The sequence below is a fragment of the Ursus arctos genome, unplaced genomic scaffold (genome assembly GCF_023065955.2).
Source record: "Ursus arctos isolate Adak ecotype North America unplaced genomic scaffold, UrsArc2.0 scaffold_8, whole genome shotgun sequence".
NCBI classification, from domain to species: domain Eukaryota; kingdom Metazoa; phylum Chordata; class Mammalia; order Carnivora; family Ursidae; genus Ursus; species Ursus arctos.
In genome coordinates, this window is record NW_026623100.1 from 67,371,269 (window position 1) to 67,398,871 (window position 27,603).

A 27,603-nucleotide genomic window follows, 5' to 3' on the forward strand; every position below is an offset into this window, starting at 1 on the left:
TTGAATTTCTATATTATTTCCTATTTTATTGTTTTATGCTTTAATATATATTAAATCCTTCCTTCTGCTTCTGTGTAGTATCTTTGAAATACATGTAAGTTTTTGCATATATCACTAATTAATTCCCCTTTATTGCTGAGTAGTATTCCATGTTGTTGATGTGCCACAGTTTAACTATTCCTCTATGATGGAGATTCCCCTCCCCCATGTTTTTGGCTATTGTAAGTAAAGCTGCAATAAATTATGGTCTAAGGCTGGGGGGGTGGGCTTAAAAAGAAACCAACAGAACAAAACAAAACTATGGTCTACAGGTTTTTGTATGGATATAGTTTTCATTTCTTTGAAATACTTAGGATTGCAATTGCTGCATTGTATTGTGTTTAGATTTTTAAGAAAACTGCCAAACTGGTTTTCAGATTGGGACTGGCTGTACCATTTTGCATTCTTACTAACAATGTATGAAATATCCAGTTTTTCTGCCTCATCACCAGCATTTGGTACTGTCACTGTTTTTTATTTCAGTTGTTTTAACAGGTATGTACTGATAATTCATCGTGGTCTTAATCTGTATTTCCCTACTACTGACATTAAAATGTTTTCATAAGCTTATTTTCTTGATTCATGTCCTCTTAGATGAAATATATCTTCTGGTCTTTTTCCCATTTTCTAATTGAAATTTTTTATTATTGAATTTTGAGAATTCTTTTTATATCATTATCATTATTATTATTATTTTAGTAAGCTCTGTGCCCAGCATGGGGCTTGAACTCACAACTCGGAGATCAAGAGTCACATGCTCTACGTATCAAGCAAAACAGGTGCCCTCTTTGTATTTTTGGTGAGTGCAGATGCTTAACCATCTGAGCCACTGAGGTGTCCCAAAATATTTTATTTTTAAGTAATCTCTACACTCAACGTGGGGCTTGAACATACAACCATGACATCAAGAGTTGCATGTTCTGCTCACTGAGCCAGCCCGGTGCCCCCACGGAACTAAGTTTTAGATTTTGATGAGGCGTAATTTATTGTTTCTTTCCTTTTATAGGTTGCCCTTTTGGTGTTAAGTTTAAGAACTCCTTTTACTTTTTAACTTCTGATTCTTTTAAAATTCTCCATCATTTTTGCTCATTATTTTCTCATCTTTATATTACATATCTGAATATCAATCTGCAGGCCTCATTCTATTAGTCTCTTCTTTTCTGTGGGCTGTTTTTCATAATTTTTTAAAAATGTTTTGTGATTTTTTTTAATGGAGTCATATTTATGAGGCTTAATTTTTTTGCATCCCCTGTTGAAAGTGCATTCTTTTGGAGATAATTTATGTTTACTTTTCCTTTGTGCTAAGAATCCCTTTTGACTTAAGCCTATGTAACATAAGGTACTGTCCCAAGGTTCTTCATACCTAAGAGATTTGGTGAATTTAGGCTGTAAATCTGAGGACCACTTTGTTGTTCTGAATTCTCAAGGGGTATGTTTTTTTTCGTCTTCATTCTTAGCGTAGATGTTGGGAAAGGCAGTTTTCCTTGAAGTTTCCTGAGGATGAATGATGGGAAGGTTAGCAGGTTTATTTCTAATTCATTCTATACTTAGGTGTATCCTTTGTACCAGGATTTTGCAAGGTGATTACATTAGATGCCATAACTTGAACAGGTTCTGGGCTTTGCCTTGTCTTTTTCTTTCTTTTTTTAAAAAGATTTTATTTTACTTTAAAAAATTTTATTTACTTGAGGGAGAGAGAGATTGCATGAGCAGGGGGGGAGAGGAAGAAGCAGGCTCCCTGCTGAGCAGGGAGCCCAAGGTGGGGTTCCAACTGGGGGATGCTCAACTGACTGAGCCACCCAGGCACCCCAAGATTTATTATTTATTTTAGGAAGAGAGAGCGTGCACTCTAGCAGGCGAATGGGGTGGGGGGTGCAGAGGGAGAGGGAGAGGGAAAATCTCAAGCTCTTCCAATGCAGGGCTCAATCCCACCACCCGTGAGATCCTGACCTGAACCGAAACCGAGTCTGAGGCTTAACTAACTGAGCTACCCAAAATTACCTCCATTCTCAGTGCTGGATGAAGTTTTGTTGAAGGACTGGGCTCTTGGATGGCCAAAATTCTCTAATTTTGATGCAGCTTGCGTATTTTTACAGGAATTTTCTTGAGCCTTCAATTTTTCTTACTGCAGCAAACAGGAAGAACTTATGCCCAATGAATAATACACATTCTAACGCTAATGTACCGAGAATTTTGGTGAAATTAACATAATTTCTACTTTACTGGAGAGCTTTTCATATTGTCTTAATCTCTGAAATTAAATCACAAATTTTGTATTTTGTGTTCAGCTTTTTATATTCTCAATTCTCGCGCGGGTGGGGGCGGCAGTGATAAAGGAGACTCTTAGGAGAAAGAATTCATTTTTTGTGACTCCGCCTTAGATCTACCTGGCGAAGGTTATAGAAAACGACCCTTTCTTGTTTTGCATACAGACGCAGGGGTCTAGCGTTTGTTCTTTTCTAAACTTACATGTGCCAGAAGCCTCACAGATCTATTTTACCATAGTCTCATTTTTACAGCCACGAAAAGTGCGACTCAAGTTCGGTGTCCTGCCTCAAGTACCTCTGGGATTCCAGCTCAGGTCACCGCGCCCTCGTCCTCCCGTGTCACCGTCTATCTCTCGCCTTTGCCGGTCGTTCCTTGCTCCATCCAGGCCATCTGGAGCGATGGTGGAGATGGTAGGGTCGACAGACCTGGTTGGGCATGAGAATTCCAGGGCCAACTCAGGCGCGCTAGCCTTTCCCCACACTCCTGGTTACTCCCGTCCCCACATTCCTTCTGGTTACTCCCATCCCCCTCCTAGACGCCCGGCCAGACCTGGAAACCATAGAGCTCACACAGCCCAGAGCGTCCCTTCCCCAGCCGCCGAGCGCTGACGCTGCGCCGCTGGGCGGGGTCTCCTGGAGGGGCGGAGGGAGAGGAGGGGGCAGTGGGTAGGAGACGGGCTTGCCGACCCTGCAGCGCCCCGCAGCGGCCACGGCCGGAAGCGGTCTCGTCGGCCCTGCGGCGCTGGATCCCTGACGCACGGAGCTCGAGAGCGAGAACGAGAGAGAAAGGGGCAGAAATGGCGGCTCCGCTCGGCTCCCGCTGAGGAGGGCGAAGCCGGTGGAGGGTCTGAGCTGTCGGCCTGGAGCATCGCTCCCGCTTCCCGCTTTCTGCCTTCTCACGCCTACTTCTCTTCCTCTGCCCTACTCTCGCCTGTCCTCGTCTACGCTCCGCAGAGTCCGGGTCGGCTCGTCTCTCCCGGCCCGGCTCCACTGGCCCTGACTGCCCGGCCGGCGGGCCGGCCTTCCTTGGCTCTCCCGGGCGCGGCGGGCGCGGTGTGGACCCCGTCCTCCTGGCTGGACCATGGTGAACACCCGGAAGAGCTCTCTGCGTCTTCTCGGGTCCAAGTCGCCTGGGCCCGGGCCTGGGCCTGGGGCCGGAGCAGAGCCTGGGGCGACCGGAGGCAGCAGCCATTTCATCTCCTCTCGGACCCGCTCCTCCAAGACCCGCGCTGCCAGCTGCCCCGGCGCCAAGGCCGGGGGAAGCGGTGGCGCCGGCGTCGCTCTGGAAGAGGCCCGGGTAAGAGCGCGGCGGCCCGAGTCCGGAGGCTTGCGAGTGCCGGCCCGGCCGCCGGGGCTTTGTCTGGCCGGGTTAGGGCAGGAAGCCTCCAGTGGAGACCGTTCGGGAGGCTGGAGACCGGGTCTGCGGGTGCGGTGAAGGATGGCACCCGGCTAGGTAGGGCTGCGACAGCTTTGCTGGTCCGGCTCTTTTGTGTAAAGAACAGGACTGGAGTCTGGGGAGAGGGGCCTGGGGGGTCTTTTCGGGGACATTAGAACGGTCTGCTTTCTGTGTCCTTGCCCTGCCTTAGAGGGGAATTCTAGGGGAGCAAGAGCGGAGGGCCGGAGTCCCCGGGTGGAAGGGCTGGAGAAGAGAAGCGAAAGTTTTCTGCGGTGTCAAACGCTTCTTGTAAGTGTGTCAGCTCCTGCCGGTGTCTTAACTCCAGCTTACTCTCAAACTGTTTGGGGGTGGTTCAAGTTGGTGAGGAAGTGAACGGAGAGCTCCAGTTGGCAGCCAGGCAGGGATGCTGAAAAAAGTTTGTAGCTGCTCTGACACCAACTTTAAAAACAAAACCAACGCTATCGCCTCTCCAGGCAGGAGAGATCAAGCGTGATTTTGTAGCTGGGGAATCAGCCAGCTAGCTAACCAAGGTTCTAGTAGGGACCTAGTAGAGCTTTCTAGTAGAGCTTTCAAGTCACAAAAGGGGCATGTCGAATGTTTTGGATTGTACACACTACCTTCATATTGTATGGTTTCTTGGATGTCTGCATTTTTGTTACGGGGATAGTTTATAAAGGGTGAATTAACACCATCGTTACACTATTGCAAACGTGACATTTGAAGAAGGCTGGTGATTTAGTTTTTTAAAAAAGCGGTTGAAAGATCTTGAAATTTTATTATAAAACTCTGAGCTAGCACTTGTTTTGTCGCTCTAAGGGAATTGATAAGTTTGTGTTACGAGATTGGTTATGAATTAAGAAAAGAGTATTGTTTCTGTCTAGCAAGAGGCTAATTTACTAAGTTAATTTGGCTGGAAATTGGTATTCATTTAAAATGCTCCTTTGATTTCACACCATTTTGTTATTGTGGGAGGGAAGCAATATTTTATTTTCTATGGGGTCTACAAGATTATGGTTTGTGCTTTTTCTCTGTATTTCCTACTGTTCGGACACTAATCAGAGTGAACTGATGCAAATACATCATATAGTTTACTGTACTATTCTGAAATATATTTATTGTATCTTTGAAAATATATTTGGCTTTTATTTTGCTAAAAGTCTGGAAAATATTTTAAAAAATTGTCTTGTTAGTAGACTATTTTGGGGCTAACAGATCTCTTAGGTTTAAATAAGAAAGCAAAATCTTAAAGTTGTGCAAACTATTTAGAATAATTATTCTGAAACCTGGCATTTTGTAGAAATTATTCCCAATGTGTACAGGCTTGTTGACTTTCTGAAGCTAACATATATTTTAAAATAGAAGTAAATTTAAGAAAGGTCTGTCTTCGCCTGAGTACAAATAAAATGTTTAGAGTGTAAGCATTTAATTGTAGTATAATGGTATGAATGCCTAGTCTATTAGAGCAGTGTCTAATTCATCTGAAGCAATTAGCTCATCTGTCACTGATCAGTTTGTGGTCCCATTTTTGAATTCATGGATATCATGCTGTCCTTACCCCCTGAGGAATAAGGTGAAGTAATTTGTCAAGCAGCTGTTATGGAGATGTTAAAAGGCAAGAAATCAATAATCTAATGTAGAAATGAACGTTTGGTAGCTTTTAAATTGCAGGAGGAATGAAAGATACTAGAGCTTTTTCTAGAAGGATGCTAATGAAACTTTGTTTCAGGGATCCTTTTAAAATGTTTTAAAAGGCCATAAATAACAGGCTAATGAAGATTTACTTTAAAATATTTGTTTTTCAGTTTTAAGACTTGTCTTCTGTCTGTAGTAGATGATAGAATGATCTAATGGCTTTCTCTGAGAAATTTAAGAAATTTACTAATCCTATGATTGGTCCTTTCAAAGAGGATAAGTTGTAATTCTGAATTTGTTAAGTTTATGGACAGATGTTTTTATGAAGCAATTTCTGTGTATTTCTTTGTATATATTTCTAAAGTGGGTTGATTTGAGTCTGGTAAGGTCTTCCTCTCAAGTTCATTTTATGAATTACAAGAATTTAGTACTCTTTCCCATGTATTTAAATAGGTATCCTCTGTGTCCTTCGAGTTTTAGACATTTGCTAGTGTCTTTAAAGACTTATTTGTTGGAAAATGGGGTTGTTCATGCTGTTGCTTTAGGAGAACCTTATTTTTGTAGGAAGAAATGTATTCCTTTTTATAAGATACATAATTGAGGAGGTCCTCCTTTTTCTTCTTTTGTTATGTTCTTCACTTTATACTTGATGCTGATTTCCCCCCTCATCCCCCTTAACCTCTCGGGATGTTTTTTAGATTTCATGCACTGTATTTAGAGTTATTTCATTTGTTTTAAAAAGCCATAGGACCATGAGCTATGCGTATAATTTTGCCTTTTCCCCAAGTATGTGTAGAATTGGGGAATAAACATATGGTACATTCTGTAGGTTATTGCAGTGATTTTCTTGTGCGTGCCCACACTTTTTATTTTTTATTTTATTTTTTAAAAAAATATTTTATTGATTTATTTGAGAGAGAGAGAGTGAGCATAAGCAGGGGAAGTGGCAGGCAGAGGGAGAGGGAGAAGCAGGCTTCCCGACGAGCCGGGAGTCTGATGTGGGGCTTGATCTTAGACCCTGGGATCATGACCTGAGTGGAAGGCAGACACTTAACTGACTGAGCCATCCAGGCGCCCTGTGTCACACTTTTTAAATGTCAAGCTGACTTAGGTAGGTAGTTGTAATTACTCTGATAACTGGCCTTTTTTTTTTTTTTTTTTAAGATTTTATTTATTTATTTGACAGAGATAGAGACAGCCAGCGAGAGAGGGAACACAAGCAGGGGGAGTGGGAGAGGACGAAGCAGGCTCATAGCGGAGGAGCCTGATGCGGGGCTCGATCCCATAACGCCGGGATCACGCCCTGAGCCAAAGCCGAAGGCAGACGCTTAGCCGCTGTGCCACCCACGCCCCCCTGATAACTGGCCTTTTTTGTTTTAGTATGTATAAAGTTTGACCTCTTTTAGGTCAGTTAATATGATCAATAATTAGCATTTAGTTGCTCCACCAAAGAGTCACTCTCAGCAAACTAATACTATATTCACAGAATTGGAAAGCAGTTTTTTCAGCTCTTTAACTTATGTTACGCCTGTTTGCTTTTGGCTTCATCACTAGCTTTTTGTGCTTTTTGGGAAGGTTATATAGTACGTTCTGAGTCCACATCTTAGTCGAGAGGGTTAAAATAAGTATTTTGAGTAACTTCCGGGCGCCTGGGTGGCTCAGTCATTAAGAGTCTGCCTTTGGCTCAGGTCACAATCCCAGGATTCTGGGATGGGGGTCCCGCATCGGGCTCCCAGCTGGGGGGGAAGCCTGCTTCTCCTTCTCCCACTCCCCCTGCTTGTGTTCTCTCTCTCACTGTCTCTCTGTCAAATAAATAAATAAAATCTTTTAAAAAAAAGTGTTTTGAGTAACTTCATAGGTAAACTTGCTTTACCTTAATTTCATTAAGAAAATCTCTGATCCTTGTTTAATATGCTCTTTTATCATCTTGTACTTTATTCTTTTCCAACACCCATGCATTTACCAACATAATACAGGCGGAAGTTGAAGTTAAACATGGAAAAGAAGTCTGAGAGCAAAATGTAATAATGTATATAACTCTCAGATGAGTAGGGAAAAACATAAGTCCTTCAGAGTAGAGCAAGTTTTTCCTTATATGTATCAAGGTCTTGAGTAATGGGTTAAACAATGTCCCCCGTCACAGTTTTGAACCAAAGCAGCTATAGAGTTCATAGGATTATCTGTGGTAGCCAAATGAAAATGCAACTTAAAAAAATTCAGTTACTGGCAATTTCTGTAGTCTAGATATTCAGACTTGCAGTTTTTAAGGTCATAGATGAAACTTACAACACCTGTAGAAGCAAATGCATATTAATTAATTCCTTAAATCATTTTCCCTGGGAAGTAGTCTTGGTAACCATTCCTTGGTAGGTCCTTGATTGCATGTCTCCTGAATACCTAATTGTAGATAAACCTATAGCCTCTTGAAAACCAGCTGGACAGGTGATAGGTTTACTACTTGTAATCCACTGTGGGAAGATTTTGTGAAAAATGACTTACTGAGTAAAGGCATTTGGGCATTTCGGGATTTTTGGATAAAAACTTCTGTGAAAATACAAAGTTAGGGGGGAAAACCATCCATAAAATGTTGTATTTAAATATAAGCTAGACAGTTTTAGAGAGATATGTTGTGTGTGGCTTACATCAAATGATAGACATCTAAAGGGTCACCTGGGTGGGTGGCTCAGTTGGGTAAGCGTCTGCCTTCCGCTCAGGTCATGATCCCAGTGTCCTGGGATCGAACCCCACGCTGGGCTCCCTACTCGGCGGGGAGCCTGCTTCTCCCTCTCCCTCTCCCTGCTCATTCTCTCTCTCTCTCAAATAAATAAAATGCCTTTTTTTTTTTTTAAGATTTTATTTATTTATTTGTCAGAGAGAGAGAGAGAGCCCAAGTAGGGGGAGTGGCAGGCAGAGGCAGAATCAGGTTCCCCACTGAGCAAGGAGCCCATTGTGGCACTGGATCCCAGGACCCTGGGATCATGACCTGAGTTGAAGGTAGACGCTCAATGGACTGAGGCACCCAGGTGTCCCAGTAAATAAAATCTTAGGGAAAAAGAAAAAGGAAGAGACATCTGAATTCTAAATTACAGTTATTAGGCTGTAATTTGTATTTGTTATTAGATACTTTGAGTATATGCACTAAGATTCTAAACTTCAGATGCTTTTGAACTGTAAGTATTTTGTGTGATTTTTTTTTTCATTTTTAGATTGTTATTCTAGTTTTATCTGGAGGTAGAATATATACCTTTGTTTAAAGTTTTTCTCCCTTGGGGGTACTTGGCTGGTTCAGTTGGGAGAGCATGAGACTCTTGATTTTGGGGTCATGTGTTCAAGCCCCATGTTGGGGGTAGAGCTTGCTTAAAAAAAAAATTCTCTCCTAGACTTTTCTATTAGAATAATCTATAAGCTTCACTAGGGTAGGCACTGTATCTTATTTTCCCTCTATTGCTATATTCCTAGGGCCTAGTGTAGCATCTGACACATAGAAGATGCTTAATAAATTTCTGTTAATGAATAGCATGTTAAGGAGCCAATTATTTTGTGAAAATAAGGATGATTGGAGTTTGAGAAGATTAAAAAAAACCACAGTCCCTACTTTTAGGGGTGTAAGTATACACATAGTATACGTGTAAGAAATTATTAACAAGACAAGTCAATTCAACTAGGGGCTAAATGAATGACAGAGATAATCAATGGGATGAGTTCTTACCTTTTACTCAATGTTTTGAGTGGAAATGTTTGATGTTCTTTAAAGACAGAGGTTGTCATATTTACAGCTGTATCCTGAGTGCCTACAATATTGCCTGCCAAGCATAGTGCTCAGTAAATAATTTTTGAACGAATGAATGGAAAGTATGCTTCAATTTATTTATGTATGTGTGTATTTATTTATTTATTTAAAGCTATGTCTACTATTTTTTTTTTTTAAGATTTTATTTATTTGTCAGAGAGAGAGAGAGCACAAGCAGGGGGAGTGGCAGGCAGAGGGAGAAGCAGGCTTCCTGTTGAGCTAGGAGCCGGTTGTGGGACTCGATCTCAGGACCCTGGGATCATGGCCTGAGCCAGAAGGCAGACACTTAACCAACTGAGCCACCCAGGCACCCCTCAAGTATGCCTCATTTTAAGTTATTTTCATGTTGGCAGTCTTTACTTCAGCTGTATTTACTTGTTGCATTTTGCTCTTCTTCCCATTGGTGGTGGCCTAATAAGGAGAGGAGTAAACTAAGGTTTATTTAGCATTTCACGCCAGGTAGTTTAATGCTGTCTCATTTAATCCCTGCAACCCTGTAAGGCAGGTGATGGTACCCCGCATTTTACAGTTAAGGAAATGAGTTGTCAAAGAGGTTAAATGGCCTGTAGAAGACCAAATAGGTAATAGGTAGTAGGTAATAAGCAATATTAAGTAGGTAATAAGTGGGTTTAATATTTAAATCTAGTTCTGTCTTCTCCACTTGTGTATCTTACTGTCTTATCTGTATTTATCACTATTCTCTGATGCTGTTCAATCAGTAGTTTCCGCAAATATCTGGAAAAGCAAAGAAGGCAGCTGTTGTACAGTCAGGAAATTCTCTACATACTGTGTATAGACAGATTTTTACTAGACTATCTGGAGTTGTGTCTTGAATTGTATTGGGACTAAAATTTTCAGTAATTGTTTGCTGCCTTATTTCAGGGGGTGGGTATAGGAAGAGGAACAGACATATTGTGGAGAGATCATTTTGCAGTATTGTAAAGATGACTTGGGAAAAATCCCTATAAAGAGAGTAAGTTTGGGGCATTGTGGTCTATAGTAGAGGTGTGCTTGTGCTGTCATCTCTCCCCTCTGCTTGGCGGTAATTTATCAGTGTGTACATTTTCTTCTATGCTCTGAGACTCTGTTTGGGGGGTAGGTAAGTGTTTTCCATTTGAAAAAATGTGTCATGCTTTAAACCTCTTGAAAAGAGATTATATAGCATACTTACAAATGAAGATACATACTAGTTAATTAAACATGTTTAGCATTATTAGTTTGTGTCTGTATCCTAGGACCCAAATTAGGATCTCTGCACCATGGTGCTTCCCATCCCCATAAAATATGTTCTCTGATCTTGCTAGAGAGGAACTTGGAGAAAATTTAATCTAACTTTGGCGGTGAGGTTTGCTTATTCCTTTGTTTTTTCATTCAGTCAATAAATATGTATGAAGTACTACTGCATTAAAATGTAAGTGCATTGTGGGCAAGGATTTTTGTCTCTTTGGTTCACTGTTATAGGACTGCCATGTTGCAAAAAGTCAAGGAGGCACCATTCACACTGCAGTCTCTGTGAATGGCACCCCCTGGAATTGTGCATTGCAGTCTTTTTATGTTATATGCTGCAATTAACATCCTCATACAATGTGCCTTGAGGACTTGGTATAGGAATTTCTTTGAGATACCCAGGAGTAGAACAGAGTATACATGTACTTAAATATTACTTCACATTTGCTGCTCTGGTGTCTACTTCTAGGAGTAGTGTATAGGAGTTCCTGTATCCTCAGACACCTGCCAGTATTTGGGAATACCTAGCTTTTTTTTTTTTTTTTTTTCCGGGATTCTTACGGAATTTTTATTTATTTTTTATTTTTTATTATGTTTAATTAGCCAATATATATAGTACATCGTTAGTTAATACATACCTTTAAAAATTTTTTTAAAAAAGATTTTTATTTATTTATTTGACAGAGAGAGCACAAGTAGGCAGAGCTGTAGGCAGAGGAAGAGGGAGAAGCAGGCTCCCCGCTGAGCAGGGAGCCGGATGCTGGGCTCCATCGCAGGACGCTGAGATCATGACTGGAGTTGAAGGCAGACGCCCGCTTAACCAACTGAACCACCCAGGCGCCCCAGTTCTTTTTTTTTTTTTTAAGATTTTATTTATTTATTTGACCGAGAGAGAGACAGCCAGCGAGAGAGGGAGCACAAGCAGGGGGAGTGGGAGAAGAAGAAGCAGGCTTCCAGGGGAAGAGCCTGATGTGGGGCTCGATCCCAGAACACAGGGATCACGCCCTGAGCCGAAGGCAGACGCTTAACGTCTGATACACCCAGGTGCCCCCAGGCGCCCCAGTTCTTAGCTTCTTAATTGCTTTTCTTTGGTTACTGATTTTTTTTTTTAAAGATTTTATTTATTTATTCTACAGAGATAGAGATAGCCAGCAAGAGAGGGAACACAAGCAGGGGGAGTGGGAGAACAAGAAGCAGGCTTCCAGTGGAAGAGCCTGATGTGGGGCTCGATCCATAACGCCGGGATCACGCCCTGAGCCGAAGGCAGATGCTTAACCGCTGTGCCACCCAGGTGCCCCTTGGTTACTGATTTTATGAACAACTCTTTATGTCCATAGTAATTTTTTTGCTTTACCTCTAAAATGCTGTTAATATTTTTTGCCCATTTTTCTGTTTTTTTACTGAAGTTGTTAATTTTTCTTGTTTTCGGTGGCTTTTAATCTTCTTGTCCCGTAGTAAGAGATACTGTTTACATTATGACCCTTTTCTCTCTCTTTTTTTTTTAAAGATTTTATTTATTTATTTGACAGAGACAGCCAGTGAGAGAGGGAACACAAGTGGGGGAGTGGGAGAGGAAGAAGCAGACTCCTAGCGGAGGAGCCTGATGTGGGACTCGATCGCAGAACGCTGGAATCACGCCCTGAGCCGAAGGCAGCCGCTTAACAACTGTGCCACCCAGGCGCCCCACGTTATGACCCTTTTCACACATATAATTTTTCCTATTTAGATCTTTGATTTATTCTATTCTAGACAACCTTTCCTTTGTACTACTGCCACTTGATAACATGACAAGTTTCTGTATATGTTCTGCTCCAATCTCTCTATTCTTTTTTGTTGGCCTGTTTATTATTGTGGCAGTACCATACCGTTTTCATGACTGTGGTTTAGAAATATACCTTAATATCCTAAAAGACAATTCCTCCTCTTTGTTTTTTTCGAAGTTGACTTAGATTTTCAAGGATCTTCATTCTTTTCATATACATTTCCAGTTGAGATTATGGAATTCCTCAAAAGATGCAGTTAGAATTTTGATTGGGCAAGTATTTGATATATATGCTGCTGCAACGAGTATGCCAGAGTATTTGAATTCCTAGATTAATTTTCAGAGAATTGACACCTTCATAATAAATCCAAGAGGAAGGAACATTACTCACATAACCTAGTTTGTATATTTGTCTTGTGGAATTTGATGCTTTCCTTGTGACCTAATATACTGTCAGTTTGGTGAATGTTTTGTATGCTTGAGAAAAATATGTGTTTTTTTATTTGGTGTAGAAAAATATATATGATGGAAAACATTAGGAGATGGAAATACTATAGTGTGGATTTATTGATTATTTGATACTTAAATCTCTTGCCTCTTTTTTTAAAAAAGGTTTTATTTATTTATTTTTGCAAGAGAGAGATTGCGTTGGTGCAGCAGTGTGGGGAGGGCAAAGGGAGAAACAGACTCCCTGCTGAACTGGGAGTCCGATGCAGTACTTGATCCCAGGACCCTGGGATCATGATCTGAGCTGAAGGCAGGTGCTTAACCACTGAGCCACCCAGGCACCCTCTCTTGTCTCATGTTAGGATTCTGCTAAGGTTTTTGTTGTTCAGATCCTCCTGTTGTGTGTGTGTGTGTGTGTGTGTATGTGTGTGTGTGTGTGTGTGTTTTATCTTGTTTTGTTTAATTTAATTTAATTTTTTAAAGTAAGTTCTGTACCCAGCCTGGGCCTTGAACTCATCACTCAAAGATCAAGAGTTGTATGCTCTACTGAGCCAGACAGGAGCTCCTCTATATTCCACGCCCCCCCCAAATCTAGCTAGCTAGCTAGCTGGCTAGCTGTCTATTTATTTGTTTGTTTGTTTTTAAAGCTTTATTTTTTAATAAATAAGTGAATGAATAAATGAATAAATAAATAAATAAAATAATATAATAAATAAATAAAATTAATAAATAAAGCTTTTATTTGTCAGAGTGAGAAAGAGAGAGAGTGAGAGAGCTCGCAGGCCAGCACGTGCACAAGCAGGGGAAGCAGCAGCCAGAGAGGTAGAAGCAGGCTCCCCGCTGAGCAAAGAGCCGGATAGGGGACTCCATCCCAGGTCGCTGGGACCATGACCTGAGCTGAAGGCAGAGGCTTAACCGACTGAGCCACCCAGGCATCCCTCTATATATTTTTAAAGAAACTTTTTTTTTTTTTTAGAATTGTTTCTAATTTCTTTCCTGCTTTATTCTTGATTCAGTGACGGTCAAAAACAGTGGGCATTTATTTTCTAATTATCTTTTTGTTATTTACTTCTAGTTTAATACCACTATGTTTACAGAACATACTCCATCATATGATTTCAATCTTTTGAAATCTGTTCTGATTTATTTTTGTCACTTTATTTATGGTTAGTTTTGGTAAATATTCTGTGTACACTTGAAAAGAATGTGGATTTTGCAATTGGGGATGCAGTGTTATAGATAAAGTCTAGTGGGTCATATTTATGAACCTTCTGATTTTATTTTATTTTATTTTTTCTTTATTTTTTTAGAGTGGGAGAGAGAGAGAATGGGTTGGGGGTAGGGAGAGCATCTTAAGGTGTCTCCACTCCCAGCACAGAGCTCGCCTCAGGGCTTGATCTCAGTGTCATAAAGCTTTCAAGCAGGCTCCATATCCAGCACCCAGTGAGCCCAGCCAGCATGGATCTCGAGGAAGGTGGGGGGTAGGTTGGAGGGGTGGGGGGGGTGACCTGAGATCATGACCTGAGCCAGAATCAAGAGTTGGACCATAACCTACTGAGCCACCCAGGTGCCCCTATTCTTTCTAACTACGTATTATTTAACATACTCTTGCAATGTGCCACTGTCCTATCTGTGTATTGTCTAGAATTTTAGTTCTGACTTTTTATGGGTATAAGTGCTTTGTCTTTTTATTTAATTTGTGTTTTTTTTCCAGTAGGAATAAAGTTTTCTAAGGTATCAGTTTGATTATCTTTTTGTATTTCTTATTATCATCTTTTATTTCTCTTTTTTGTGAATACATCCTCCAAGAATATTTTCAGTTTGGAACTCACAAATTTGTAACAGACTTTCTGTGGAATTACATGGCTGAAAATATTTTCATTATGCTCTTTCATTTAAATAAAAAGTTGGCGGGGTGCCTGGGTGGCACAGTTGTTAAGCATCTGCCTTCGCCTCAGGGCGTGATCCCAGCGTTCTGGGATCGAGCCCCACATCAGGCTCCTCCGCTAGGAGCCTGCTTCTTCCTCTCCCACTCCCCCTGCTTGTGTTCCCTCTCTCGCTGGCTGTCTCTGTCAAATAAATAAATAAAATCTTAAAAAAAAAAAAAAAAAAGAATGCTAGACACTTCCATGTTATTTACTTAAAAAAAATAAAAAAATAAAAAGTTGGCTGAATATAAAATTCTAGGTTTAATACTGAAATAATACTACTTTATTGTCATCTTCTATCTAGTGTTACTTTTGAAGTTTGACGTTGGTGTGATTCTTTCCTAGGTGTTCTTTCTTTTTTGAAGCTTATAGTTTTGTTTTGTTTTGTTTTTGTCTTTGTGCATATGTTTTGCTAATACTAGGTATGGGTTTTTCCTTTACCCTTTTGGCAATCTTAGCTCTTTTAATCAGCAGTGGTTCATCTTTTTAAGATTGTGGTCAATTTATCGTTTCTTTTTATTTATTTATTTATTTATTTTTAAGTAATCTCTACATCTAACGTGGGGCCTGAACTCATGCTCTTCTGACTGAGCCAGCCATTTGTCTCAATTTATTATTTCTTAGTGATAATTTAAAATTATCATTTCTTCAAATATTACTTCTGGGACTCATATTATTCAGATGTTGGCACCTAGAAGAATTTTGTCCCTAATTGATAATTAAGCAAACTGTTTTTAAGCACTTTTTTTTGTTTAATAATAGCAGCAACAATCTCTCTTTTTTTCTTTTAAAGATTTTATTTATTTATTTGTCAGAGAGAGAGAGAGAGAGAAAGCACTCAAGCAGGGAGAGTGGCAGACAGAGGGAGAAGCAGCAGGCTCCCTGGGAGCCTGATGCGGGGCTTGATCTCAGGACCCTGGGTTCATGACCTACATTGAAGGCAGACGCTTAACCAACTAAACCACCCAGGCGCCCCTGTTTTTAACCACTTTTGATTGCCTACTGGGGAAATACACTGACAGGTACTTGAGTAAACAAGAAACTTACAGTTACTTGGTGCCTCTTATAGCTGACTCCTATTGACCATTTTGGTCACGTGTTAAGTGGCCCATTTCTTGGGATAAAGCCTTGAAGTTTCTTTTTCTCCTTTTTTTTTTTTTTTTAAGGTTTTATTTGTTTATTTGACAGAGAGAGAGACAGCCAGCGAGAGAGGGAACACAATTGGGGAGTGGGAGAGGAAGAAGCAGGCTCCCGGCCGAGGAGTCTGATGTGGGAATGATTCCAGACTGCCGGGATCATGCCCTGAGCCAAAGGCAGACACTTAACGACTGAGCCACCCAGGCGCCCCAGGCCTTGAAGTTTCTTGATAAAAGTTCCTTTCCTTTACAACTTGTTAACACCCTTTAACTAGAGTGTATATACTCCAGTGCTCACACTCAGGATGAGTGTTGTGGTTGTGTACATGATTGTGCAAGTTAAGGAAAGCTACTTTTAAAAAACCAAACCCCATTGCAGAGCTATACCTTCTTTTTTAATCAATGACACATAAAAAATTTAAATATTTGTATAGAAACAGGAGGAGCTTCATTAGCAGATGTGCACAAATGAGATGGCAGCACAAATTCATGAGCTGGTGGGTGGAGTCTATGTTAAAAATTTGAAAATACATTAATTTAAAATTTCAAATTTTAATTTAATTTTCATTTTTTAGTTTTTACTATTCTAATTTGGTTTCCAAATTTATTAGATCAAGAATTGAGGGGAAGTGATAGTTGCTTAAGAGCATACAATTATTTCATTTCATTTCATTTTTATTTTACTTTATTTTCTTAGGCAGGTTGGGGTTGAGGGGTCAGCATGCTCTTTTTGATTGGTTTCTAAAGTAACTTTTATTTAAAATAATATGCCAAAGTGGCACATTTTGGAGCATCCTGCCCTTGGCCCCTCCTCTGAAACTTCCCTGGAAGGTTTTTGTTTTGTTTTGTATTCTGTTTCCTGTTAAAATTTATTTAAATGCAATAAATTAACATATAATGTATTATTTGTTTCAGGGGTACAGGTCTGTGTTTCATCAGTCTTATATAGTACCCAGTGCTCAGTAAAACACATACCCTCCCCAGTGTCCATCACCCAGTTACCCCATCCCTCCATCCTCCTCCCCTCCAGCAACTCTCAGTTTGTTTCCTACGATTAAGTCTCTTAGGGTTTGTCTCCCCCTCTGGTTTTGTCTTTTTTCATTTTTTCCTCTCTTCCCCTATGATCCTCTGCCTGTTTCTTAAATTCCGCATAGCAGTGAGATCATATGATAATTGTCTTTCTCTGATTGACTTATTTCACTTAGCATAATACCCTCTAGTTCTATCCATGTGTAAATGGCAACATTTCATCTTTTTAATGGCTGGGTAATATTCCATTGTATATATACGCCACATTTTTATCCATTCATCTGTCGATGGACACCCGGACTCTTTCCATAGTTTGTCTATTGTGGACATTGCTGTTATAAACATTGGGGTGTAGGTGCCCCTTTGGATCACTACATTTGTATTTTTGGGGTAAATACCCAGTAGAGCAATTACTGGATCATAATTTTCAGCTCCAGTTTCAACTTTTTGAGGAAACTCCATACTGTTTTCCAGAGTGACCGCACCAACTGAGCATACAATTATTTAGAAGCAGCAGTTAGCTGAAAATGGAAATTTTTTCTTTCTTTTTAAAAAAAATTTTGTTTTTTATTGTTTATTTTATTATTTATTTAAAATCATGGTTTTTAAAAAGATTTTATTTATTTATTTGACAGAGAGAGTGAGGGAAAAAGCACAAGCAGGGGGAGCTGTAGGCAGAGGGAGAGGGAGAAGCAGGCTCCCTGCTTAGGAGGAAGCCCAATGTGGGGCTGGATCCCAGGACCCTGGGATCATGACCTGAGCTGAAGGCAGAGGTCCAACTGAACCATCCAGGTGCCCCTCTTTTTTTTTTTTTTTTTTTTTTTTAGAATAATCTCTACACCCACCTTGGGACTTGAACTCAAGACCCTGAGCTTAAGATTTGCATACTCTGCTGACTGAACCCAGGAAGTTATCTTTTTAAAAATTCTTTCATATCTTTGAGTAACTCTGTGTACCAGGTAGACACTGAAGATAAAGGAGTATGCAAGATTCTTGGTCTTAGCTCTTTGACAAGATATTTTATTTTTATTTAAAAATTATTAAATAGGGGCGCCTGGGTGGCACAGCAGTTAAGCGTCTGCCTTCGGCTCAGGGCGTGATCCTGGCATTGTGGGATCGAGCCCCACATCAGGCTCCTCTGCTATGAGCCTGCTTCTTCCTCTCCCACTCCCCCTGCTTATGTTCCCTCTCTCGCTGGCTGTCTCTATCTCTGTCAAATAAATAAATAAAATCCTTAAATAATAAAAAAAATAAAAATTATTAAATAAAAAAATTGTGAGGGGCACCTGGGTGGTTTAGTCGGTTCATGATCTCAGGGTCCTGGGATCAAGCCCTGCATCAGGCTCTGCACTGAGCAGGGAGTCTGCTTCTCCCTCTCCCTCTGTCCTTCCCCCCATTTGTTCTCCCTCCCTCTCTCTCTCTCTCTATAAATAAAATCTTTAAAAATATTACGAAAGAACTATTTCAAATAATATGGAAGTACACAAAAAAAATAAGACCCTCCCCACCTCCCGTTTCCTCCAGTTCTTTCTTCCTAATGATAACAACTGTTAAAGCTGGTGTACATCTTTCCAGACCATTGCACATGTATTTATGGGTAATTTATATGTGTACTTTTTGAACAAATGGAATTATAACCTATATATTATTTGATATTAAACTATGTATCATGTATTTTTTTTTGTATTACTCCTTTTTGATGACTTTCCAGTATTTTGTTGTGTAATTGTTCCCTGTTGGTACACAGGTTGTCACCGTGTTTTTAATATTATAAGTAGTGTAGTAGAAAATGAACTTTTTTAATAGGTGAAGTGGAATTACAGGGTCAAAGATATATGTATTTTATTTTATTTAAAATTTTTAAAGATTTTATTTATTTATTTGACAGAGAGAGAGACAGCCAGCGAGAGAGGGAACACAAGCAGGGGGAGTGGGAGAGGAAGAGGCAGGCTCCTAACGGAGGAGCCTGATGTGGGGCTCGATTCCAGAACGCCAGGATCACGCCCTGAGCCGAAGGCAGATGCTTAATGACTGAGCCACCCAGGTGCCCCAAAGATATACGTATTTTACATTTTTATAGTTTTTTTTTTAAATTGTTCTCTAAACAGGTTAAATCAGTATGCATCCCACTCCCCAATACTCTGAGAACTATTAAGTTTTTATATACTTTTACTGGTGTTTTAAGGAGTTAGGCTTTAACTTTCTTGGAGAGCAGAGACTATCTTGTCATCAAGTATTTTTAGTATCTAACACAATAATAGGTGCTTAATAAATTTTATTTGTGAAAGGAATGAATTCACTAAAGAGAATTTAATAAGCTTATGGAGTTACATTAATCGTACAAAGCTGAGCAAGTGCTCTTACTTGGACTGTATCCACTGCCATGCTGTAGGTGTAATATTTGTTACTTCTACTGCCTCACCTGGTTCTTCTAAACAATCTTACGAGGTGAATAGTAGTTTTTAATTACAGTGATTGTGCTGTTATGACTGGTCCTGTCCAACATTTAAGTCTGTGGCATCTTTCTGTACCCATGTCTCTTTCTTATTTTAAGTTATGTATTATTTTCAGATTAAAAATTATTTTCCATGGAGAAAAATGTATCCTAAATTACAATAGACTATTTTTGGTTTTTTACAATTCCTCAGCTCACTTGTATATATTTTTGTCTCTTTGTATATCCTTTCATATATTCATTCTTGTTTAGTAATCTTAAACTAGTAAGCCATTGCTCTTGGGGTATTTGAGGAAAATTTAGGATCTTTTGTGAGCCTGAAGTTTTAGGACTTTGTGGAATAGTATTGGCCCTAAGCAAATAAATAGTGTGAGTTTGTTTTTTGCAGTCATGGTAACTGCTGAAAGACAAAGAAATTGCTCTTCCAAGCTTTCTCATGAAAGCAGGAGTACTTATTTTTTTTAAAAAAGGTAGAAGAAAGGACTGTCTTATATAGGAAACTGGGAAAGATTGATTGTATTCATACACTTTTTGATCTAACCTGGGTGATAATATTCCTATTTTGCTTTTTTTTGTCTTTTCAAGTGTCTTTTTTTCATCAGTTATCTTACTTTTTAAAGTTTATTTATTTTTAAAAAATATTTATTTATTAGAGAGAGAGTGCAGAAGCATGGGGAGAGGCAGATGGAGAAGCAGACTCCCCACTGAGCGGGCATCCCGGCGTGGGGTTCAATCCCAGGACCGTGGGCGCACGACCTGAGCTGAAGGCAGACAGTTAACCTACTGAGCCACCCAGGCGCCCCTAAAGATTTATTTTATTCTCTTCTGTGGTTCCTTCTGTTTATAAGAAACCAGGTCATCTTTTTTTTTTTTATTTTTTATTTTTATCTTTTTATTTTTTATTTTTTTATTTTTATTATTATTTTTTTAAAGAATGGATTTTTTTTTAGAGATTTTATTTATTATTTATTTGACAGAGATAGAGACAGCCAGTGAGAGAGGGAACACAAGCAGGGGAAGTGGGAGAGGAAGAAGCAGGCTCCCAGCGGAGGAGCCTGATGTGGGGCTCGATCCCATAACGCTGAGATCATGCCCTGAGACAAAGGCAGATGCTTAACGACTGAGCCACCCAGGTGCCCCTATCTTACCTTTTTTAAAAAAGAAAGTTCTTGGGGTTCCTGGCTGGCTTAGTTGATAGAGCACGTGACTCTTGCTCTTGGGGTCATGAGTTAGAGCCCCACATTGGGAATAGAGTTTACTTAAGAAAAACATAAAGGGGGCATTTAAAAAAAAATAAAAAAAGAAAATTCTTCCCTGACTTCTTTGACTTTGTAACCTCTTTAGACAGTTGTCTCATTTCTTTCTTCGCACTGACACTTCCTATAATAGTTCTGTAGTTATCACCTGTACTTTCTCACTGCTCTCTCAGTTCTTCGCCTAGCGATTTCTATCCTGCATTTCAGAGAATTTGCCCCAACAAAAGTTATAGTGATGTTCTAATTACCAACGCACAGGTTTATCAGCTTTTTCCCCATTCAATCTTTTGAAATAAACTTCCACTCCCCTGTTTTAGTGAGACACTATATATTTTTCTCTGGATTTCTACAAAATCCTGTCTGCTCTTTGATTGAATGTAGGCCTATTTAAGATTTTTTACTTCTGCTCTCTGTTTTTTCATTCTATAAATTACCTATGATTCTTCTTTTAAAAATTTTAAAAAGATTTTATTTATTTGAGAGAGAGGGAGTGCATGCATGAGTGCATGGGGGTGGGTCAGAGAGAGAGGGAGAAGCAGACTCCCTGCTGAACGTGGTGCCCCACATGGGGCTCTACATGGGGCTGGATCCCAGGAGCCTGAGGTCACGACCTGAGCTGTAGTCAGATGCTTAACCAACCCAGGCGCCACTTACTATGTGCTCCTTCTATTACCGTGTCATATCTATCTGTAGTCCTCCCCTCACTCTGTCTCAGAGCTGCATTTCCCACAGCCTGATAGACATTTCCCTACATTTCTGGCTAGAATTCTAAACCTAACTTTTGAAATTAGAATTCACCATTGCACTTCATCTTTAACATCTGTCTCCTGGCTTCCCCTCCATACCCACTGAAAAATAACAATCACTTACACCTGCAGTTATTGTGCTTCTTTGAATGCTGGCATCACTGATTTCTCAGGTATTCTGCTTTAAGGAATCAGTTTTTAATTTTCTACTTCTACAATTCTACATGAAGCCATCATCAAGCTTCAAATTAATCTCATGGTTTGCTAATTCACTTATTTCCTTGATTTTCTTATTTTTTGTTATACTTGGATATAGTCTTTTTGTCTTTACATTAAAACCCAGGTTCTAGATTTCTGACAAATTTTCATCTGGTCAAGAAGTCTTCCCTAAAAATTAGAGCAGCATAAATTCTTTCTGCTTTATCATTCCCAAATTCTTTTGCCTAGTTTTATGAAATTTGTGGTAGAATAGTGGCCAGTATTTGTAGTAGGTGATGAGTATGGCTTAAGAGACTCTTAAGACTCAAGGAGAAAATGATTTTTGCTAATAGGAAAAATAAAAATAAGGTTAGAATTTAGAGTAAAAAGTCATTTAGGTGGGAATGACTTTATGTTTTCATTGTACTCTTATTTTCTGTAGCATTTCACACTATTACAATTCTACTTCTTTTGTAAGTTACCTCATCTTTGAATCATGTTCCTCTAACCATTCTTTGTGCTCTATTATTATGTTTTTACAAAATAAATTCCACATCATTTATGATATCTTTGTTCGTCTCTACTGGCAGTTACCATTTTTTGTTTTTGTTTTCAGAGAATTGTGTGCTTCTATTATGGTACTTACTGTAATATGGCATATATCGTCATTGTGACTGCCAATCCAGTAGATTGTATATTGAGTTCAAGTAGGTCTTAATCTTTTTTTACCATTGTCCTCCAAGTCTTAAGTACACAGTAGGATCCTCAATAAATGTTTGTTAAATGTAATTATTCGCTTAGTCTGAGATGCCTTTCTTACTCCTGGATTGTAATCTGACACAAATTGCTGCATGACTGGGGGTAGATTGCGTAATCTCTCTTAAGTATCTTTGTTCTGAAACTGGCAATGCCTTCCCTCAAAGGGTTAGGTTATAATTAACTACTAAAATGCTTTGAAGATAAAAGTTAAAGTTGAGCATTATGATCATCCTATTAAAGGCTAACTGTTAGTACACAGGTTTGTAGGTAAAAGCTTTCCCAAAGCTAATTAAATGGTGCTGAAGTAATTAATTTGTATGTATTTACACTTGGTTATTTGCTTTACTTAAATCTCTAGATTTCTTTGGAGGGAAGGAGCTTTTTGTAATGTTACTTATTTTGAGGTCTCTGTCATAGAGCCAAGTCCAAATTGAAACCCTACCATGATAAGAAAAATACGATAGAATAGTGCAGCAGTAGGGGTGATGTGACTCATATACTTAAATTGTATCATATGCTAGAAGTCTGCAGACTTTTGGGTACTAAGAGTCATTTGGAGGCCCTTGTTAAAAATATCCCAACGCCAGAGATTTCTAGTTTAGCAGGTTATGTTTCTTTAAATGAGAAATCAGGTGATTTCTGATTCAGGTAGTATGTGAATAACACTTTGAGAGACACTCCTGAATGGAACTGAAAAAAGCTAGTGCAGTATGAGAGAATGACCAATAAATAAGCCTGTAAGCTGGGGCACCTGGCTTGCTCAGGTGGAAGAGCATGTGACTCGATCTCAGGGTCGTGAGTTTGAGACCCATGTTGGGTGTAGAGATTACCTAAATAAATAAATATTTAAAAAAATCCTACAGACTCATTTAAATTGATATTCAAAGTGTTATATAGTAACTGTAGTTGAATATAATCAAGTGCCAAAACGTATAATAGAGGTGCAGCTAGTAGAGGAAAAAGGTCAATTTAGATTAGATTAGATCCTTCAGATAAGATTTCAAGGAAAAGATGGGTCTCTTTTTTTTTTTTTTTTTTAAGTGGGCGCTCTGCTCACTATGGGGCTTGAACTCACGACCCTGAGATTAAGGGTTGCACATTTTAGCCAACTGAGCCAAGCACCCTGGAAAAATGGGTCTTGAAGGGTGAGTGGTAGGATTTGATTAGGAGGAGTAATGCTGGCCTGGACTGTCTAAATTGGTGAAGTAGTTCAAAGGAATCAGTTTCTGTATTCACAAACATGACATTGCTTCCTCAGTAACTACTTGTTGAGCACGTGATATAATAATGCTTTTCAGACACTTGTGTATACAGGAATCACCTGGGGATCTTGTAAAAAAATGTTTTCTGGATAGTCTGGGGTGGAGGACATTTGGAGTGACAAATGTAGAGAGTAATCAAGTCTGGGATGAGTAGTTGAGTTAGATAACCTTTAAGACACACTTTAACCTTAGTATTTTTATAAATTTCTAACGTGGAGTGTTTGAGATGATAGCTATTATATATGAGGAATGGCAGGACCAAATTTTTTTTACTCTAGTTCTGTCAGTCATTCGTTAGCCATGTGGTGTTGGCGTAGTTAGTTAATGTACTCTGCTAAAGGGTGGTGGTTGGAGAAGGCAAGAGAGCCTGAGGAAGTGAAATAGTGCAATTTTAAGATTTATTATTTTAGAGCGAGGCAGTGAGCAAGGGGAAGGGCAGAGGGAGAGGCAGAGAGAAGCAGACACCCTGCGGAGCGCAGACCCTGATGCAGCTTGATCCCACAACTGATCACGACCTGAGCCGAAATCCAGTCAGTTACTTAACTGACTGAGCCACCCAGGTACCCTGAAATGGTGCATTTTTAAAAAGCACTCATTTGTTAAGTACAGTAAACATGTTTATTGATAAAGTACTATTACATGTTTGAATTGCATCTTAAATAGTTTTTCCCCCCTACTGAGGATAGTTTGGAAGTAGCTAACTAGTTTTTCTTGGTAATTTAAAAAGTGATGCTGTATGTTATACAACTAATATGTTTATTTTCCTTAATTATAGACACTCTGATGTCCGAATATCTAGTAGTTTTTCCCTTTGTGTTAAAATTTTTAGTGTGAATGTGGTCTTGTGGCTTTAAAACTAGCTCATGGCAAATTGTATTACACCACAAAATGAGAAATTGGTCTTTTTGTAAAAAACTTTTCAGGAAGTGAATGTTAAATCTACAGGTTATACTTGGGTATGTTTAAACATATAAAATATTACAAGTTTTTTTTTTTTTTTAAAGTAAGCTCAATGTACAACATGGGGCTTGAACTCAAGACCTTGAGATAGGAGTCACATGCTCTATCAGCTGAGCCAGCCCAGCGCCCCTAGTACAAGTATTTCTTCAGTTTGTTTGCTAATGGCTACATTTTGACTAGTTAGTTGTATAATGTAGTTGTCTTGCTTTGGGAAAATAGGATTTAGAAATGTGCATTTATGAATTGGATAGTTCTTACATTTCTTAAATTTGTAGTATAAAAGGAAATAAAACTTTAATATATTTATTTGGTAGCATATTGAAAACGATCACATATACCTTTGAAATACTGATCTATAATGTCAAGTGACGAAGTATTAGTATATGAATTAAATCATCTCTAAAGTAAAGGTTAATCTTTCCTCTGCTCTCTTACCCACTTGCCCAATATCCAAGGAATTGAGTGGTAAAGAGGAGAGCTGCTGTGCAGTTACTGACCTTTCTGTAGTCTGAGGACATATGGCTGGGGAGGGAATAATGGAAATGTGATGGATGGAGGTCTCTGGTTAAGAAATTGGTCTCTGGGTGGCGCAGTCGTTAAGCGTCTGCCTTCGGCTCGGGGCGTGATCCCAGCCTTCTGGGATCGAGTCCCACATCAGGCTCTGCTAAGAGCCTGCTTCTTCCTCTCCCGCTCCCCCGCTTGTGTTCCCTCTCTCGCTGGTTGTCTCTCTCTGTCAAATAAAAATAAAAAAAACTTAAAAAAAAAAAGAAATTGGTTATTTTAAACAAATTATTAATTTGTTTAAAAAAACAGATAAATGTATTAAAGATAATGGAAGCCGTGTTTCTCCCTGAGAAGAGCTTACAAACATGAAAGGGGAAAGTCTAGAAAGAAACTTAAAGTGTGGGATTAGAATTAGAAGCCTTCGTGTACACAAGTATGTTATTATTCATGCACAGATAAAGAAATAGGTTTAGATGTGTAGATTTATATGTATGTTTATATTCATGTATTTGCTAGCTGCCTGTGCTGAGTACTCAGTAACAGTGAAGGCCCAGTGACAATGAGCACACCTGATGCCCACATCTTGGTTTCTTTCTTTCTTTTCTCTTTTTTTTAAAGATTTATTTATTTGAGAGAGAGCACGTGTGTGCTAGTGGGAGGGATGACGAAAGGAGAGAATCTTCAAGCGGATTTCTGACTGAGCACGGAGCCCAACAAGAGGTTGGATCCCATGACCCATGAGATCATGATCTAAGCCAAAACCAAGAGTCAGACGCTTAACTGATTGAACTACCCAGGCGCCCCAATTTCTAAATACTATCCTTGATTAAAGGAGTCAGGGCTCCTTAGAGAAATGACTAATTCTAGAGTCAGGGAGGGAAAGTATAAGATGAGCTTAGAGATTTCTTTTGTGTCAGAATGCAAGGAAGTACTCAAAATGATGGGGTAATCTCAAAAGGGTACCGGAACCACTTTGAAAGGGCCCTCGATTGCCAAATCTTGTGTAAATTGAGCCACAAAATAGAGTAATGGATTATAACCTATAGTATAAAATAAGAATCAATGAGTCCATACTGTTCAAAGTAATGAGTAAATGAATTGGGCAAGGGGATGGAGGGAAAGCTCTTTAAAGTAAAATGTGAACTAAAAAATGTAGAAGGAATGATGGGATTAGGTAATCACCATCACAGTGTTATTGGATAAAAACAAAAATAGTCAATGAATGCTAATGGCTGGTGGGTGGACGTTTGATGAGGAATAGAATATTGGTGAATTATCAGAATAATTCCTCACTAAATCTAATCAAACACAAATGGAAGAATAGTGACTTTATGGTGGAGAAACCTGGCAGATACCAACTTGACTAGGTGGTCAAGGTTATACCTAATGTTGGGTAAGTAAAGTATGCACAGTATCATTTCTATATGTTTTTTCCAAGAATATATGGTCTGAATTTGGTTGAGGAGCATCAGACCCACATTGAGGGTCATCCTAGAGAACTAAAGGGCTGTACTCTCTTTATAGGGCATGAAAGATGGGAAACTAAAGAACTATTCCACATCGAAGAAGACAGAGGAGATTTAATAACTAAATACAGTATATGTTCCTGGATAAGATGCTGAACCTGGATCAAATAAAATTTGAATGTGTTTGTGGATTGGCTCTGTGTTATATCAGTGTTGGTTTCCTGATTGGAAGGATTATATGATGCTAATGTATCAAAGTATCCTTGTTTTGGGATGTATGCATTGGAGTATTTAGGAGAGAATCAAGAATCATGTCATAAAAAGATACATACATCTTTTCTGTAGGCTTGAAACTATTTTAAAATAACAAACTATATCCTTTTCTGATTATAAATGTAATCTAACTCCCTTGATTCTGTATTTACAGATTATTACATTTGCTATACTTGTAGAGTGCTTCATTTAGTAAATATTTATTGGTTGAATAAATACTGTACCTTATCAAGAATTTAGGAATTCTGTGTTTTAAGAGGAATAATAAATACATTTTTAACTGTCTTTCAGAAGGCTGAAGTTGATGGTAGTCTAAGTGATAGCCACGTGTCTCCTCCAGCCAAGCGCACTTTGAAACAACCTGATTCTGTTTGCAAAGACAAATCAAAATCACGAAGTACTGGTCAGCGAGAGGAATGGAACATATCAACTGGACAGGCCAGGTGAGAAGTGAGAACTCATCCATTGTTTATTCATGAATTATTTGATATGATTCAGGGCTCATATTAATGCTAATTTTCTTAAGTTGTAAAGCCACTATTGTCTAGAAATATGTAGAAATTTTTAAACTTGTTTTATGATTTTGTATGTTTTTATTTTATCACATAAAATATATTTGTTATATAAAAATATGTAGTATATAATGGAAACCATTATTACTAAAACAAGGATTTCTATAGGTCTTGAATATGCATACATACTACACTCGTGGAAGTTTTTAAATAAAGACATTTGGTTAGAATTATATTTTTATATGCAAATAAAGTAAAATCTCCACTTTCTAAAATTATTAAACATTACACTTGATATACTAAAATGTAATAAAATCAAAATTAATTTTTAAAGAAATCTTTTCATTTGTCTTTTTTCAGTTTAAATTTGCTTTGGGTTTGGCCTGATACATATCAGGAAAACTTAACTTTTACACACTTAACCAAAGTAAATAATAATTTAATGTGGGTAAGATAGGCACACACACAGAAAAGATTTAAACTTTGAACTCAGAATTTTTAGCTTCTCTTTTCTCCAGTCTTTGATGTAGAAGTGCTGATGATGTGCTGACTACAAACA

General features: G+C 38.9%; 2 protein-coding genes across 8 annotated transcripts in view; one reads left to right on the forward strand and one right to left on the reverse strand.

Annotated features, from left to right (window-relative positions):
- The window catches only part of UBXN2A (UBX domain protein 2A), a 52,662-nt gene extending 49,731 nt beyond the window's left edge, over positions 1 to 2,931 (reverse strand). Inside the window, exons 1-4 of one of the 5 annotated variants that reach the window (XM_048222452.2) lie at positions 2,857 to 2,931; positions 2,602 to 2,732; positions 2,041 to 2,164; positions 1,403 to 1,533 (exon numbers count right to left, since the gene is read on the reverse strand). The gene's annotated coding sequence lies outside the window, so the exon portion shown is untranslated. The other 4 variants (XM_048222450.2, XM_057309376.1, XM_026519647.4 and 1 more) reach the window with 4 other exon arrangements.
- Positions 2,932 to 2,998: 67 nt separating this feature from the next.
- The window catches only part of ATAD2B (ATPase family AAA domain containing 2B), a 148,934-nt gene continuing 124,329 nt past the window's right edge, over positions 2,999 to 27,603 (forward strand). For 2 of the 3 annotated variants that reach the window (XM_026519592.4, XM_044390587.3), the window contains exons 1-2: positions 2,999 to 3,603; positions 26,824 to 26,975. In XM_026519592.4, the coding sequence (XP_026375377.1) occupies positions 3,388 to 3,603; positions 26,824 to 26,975 (368 nt within the window). In that variant the 5' untranslated portion in view covers positions 2,999 to 3,387. The remainder of the gene's footprint in view (positions 3,604 to 26,823; positions 26,976 to 27,603) is intronic. The other variant, XM_057309379.1, reaches the window with a different exon arrangement.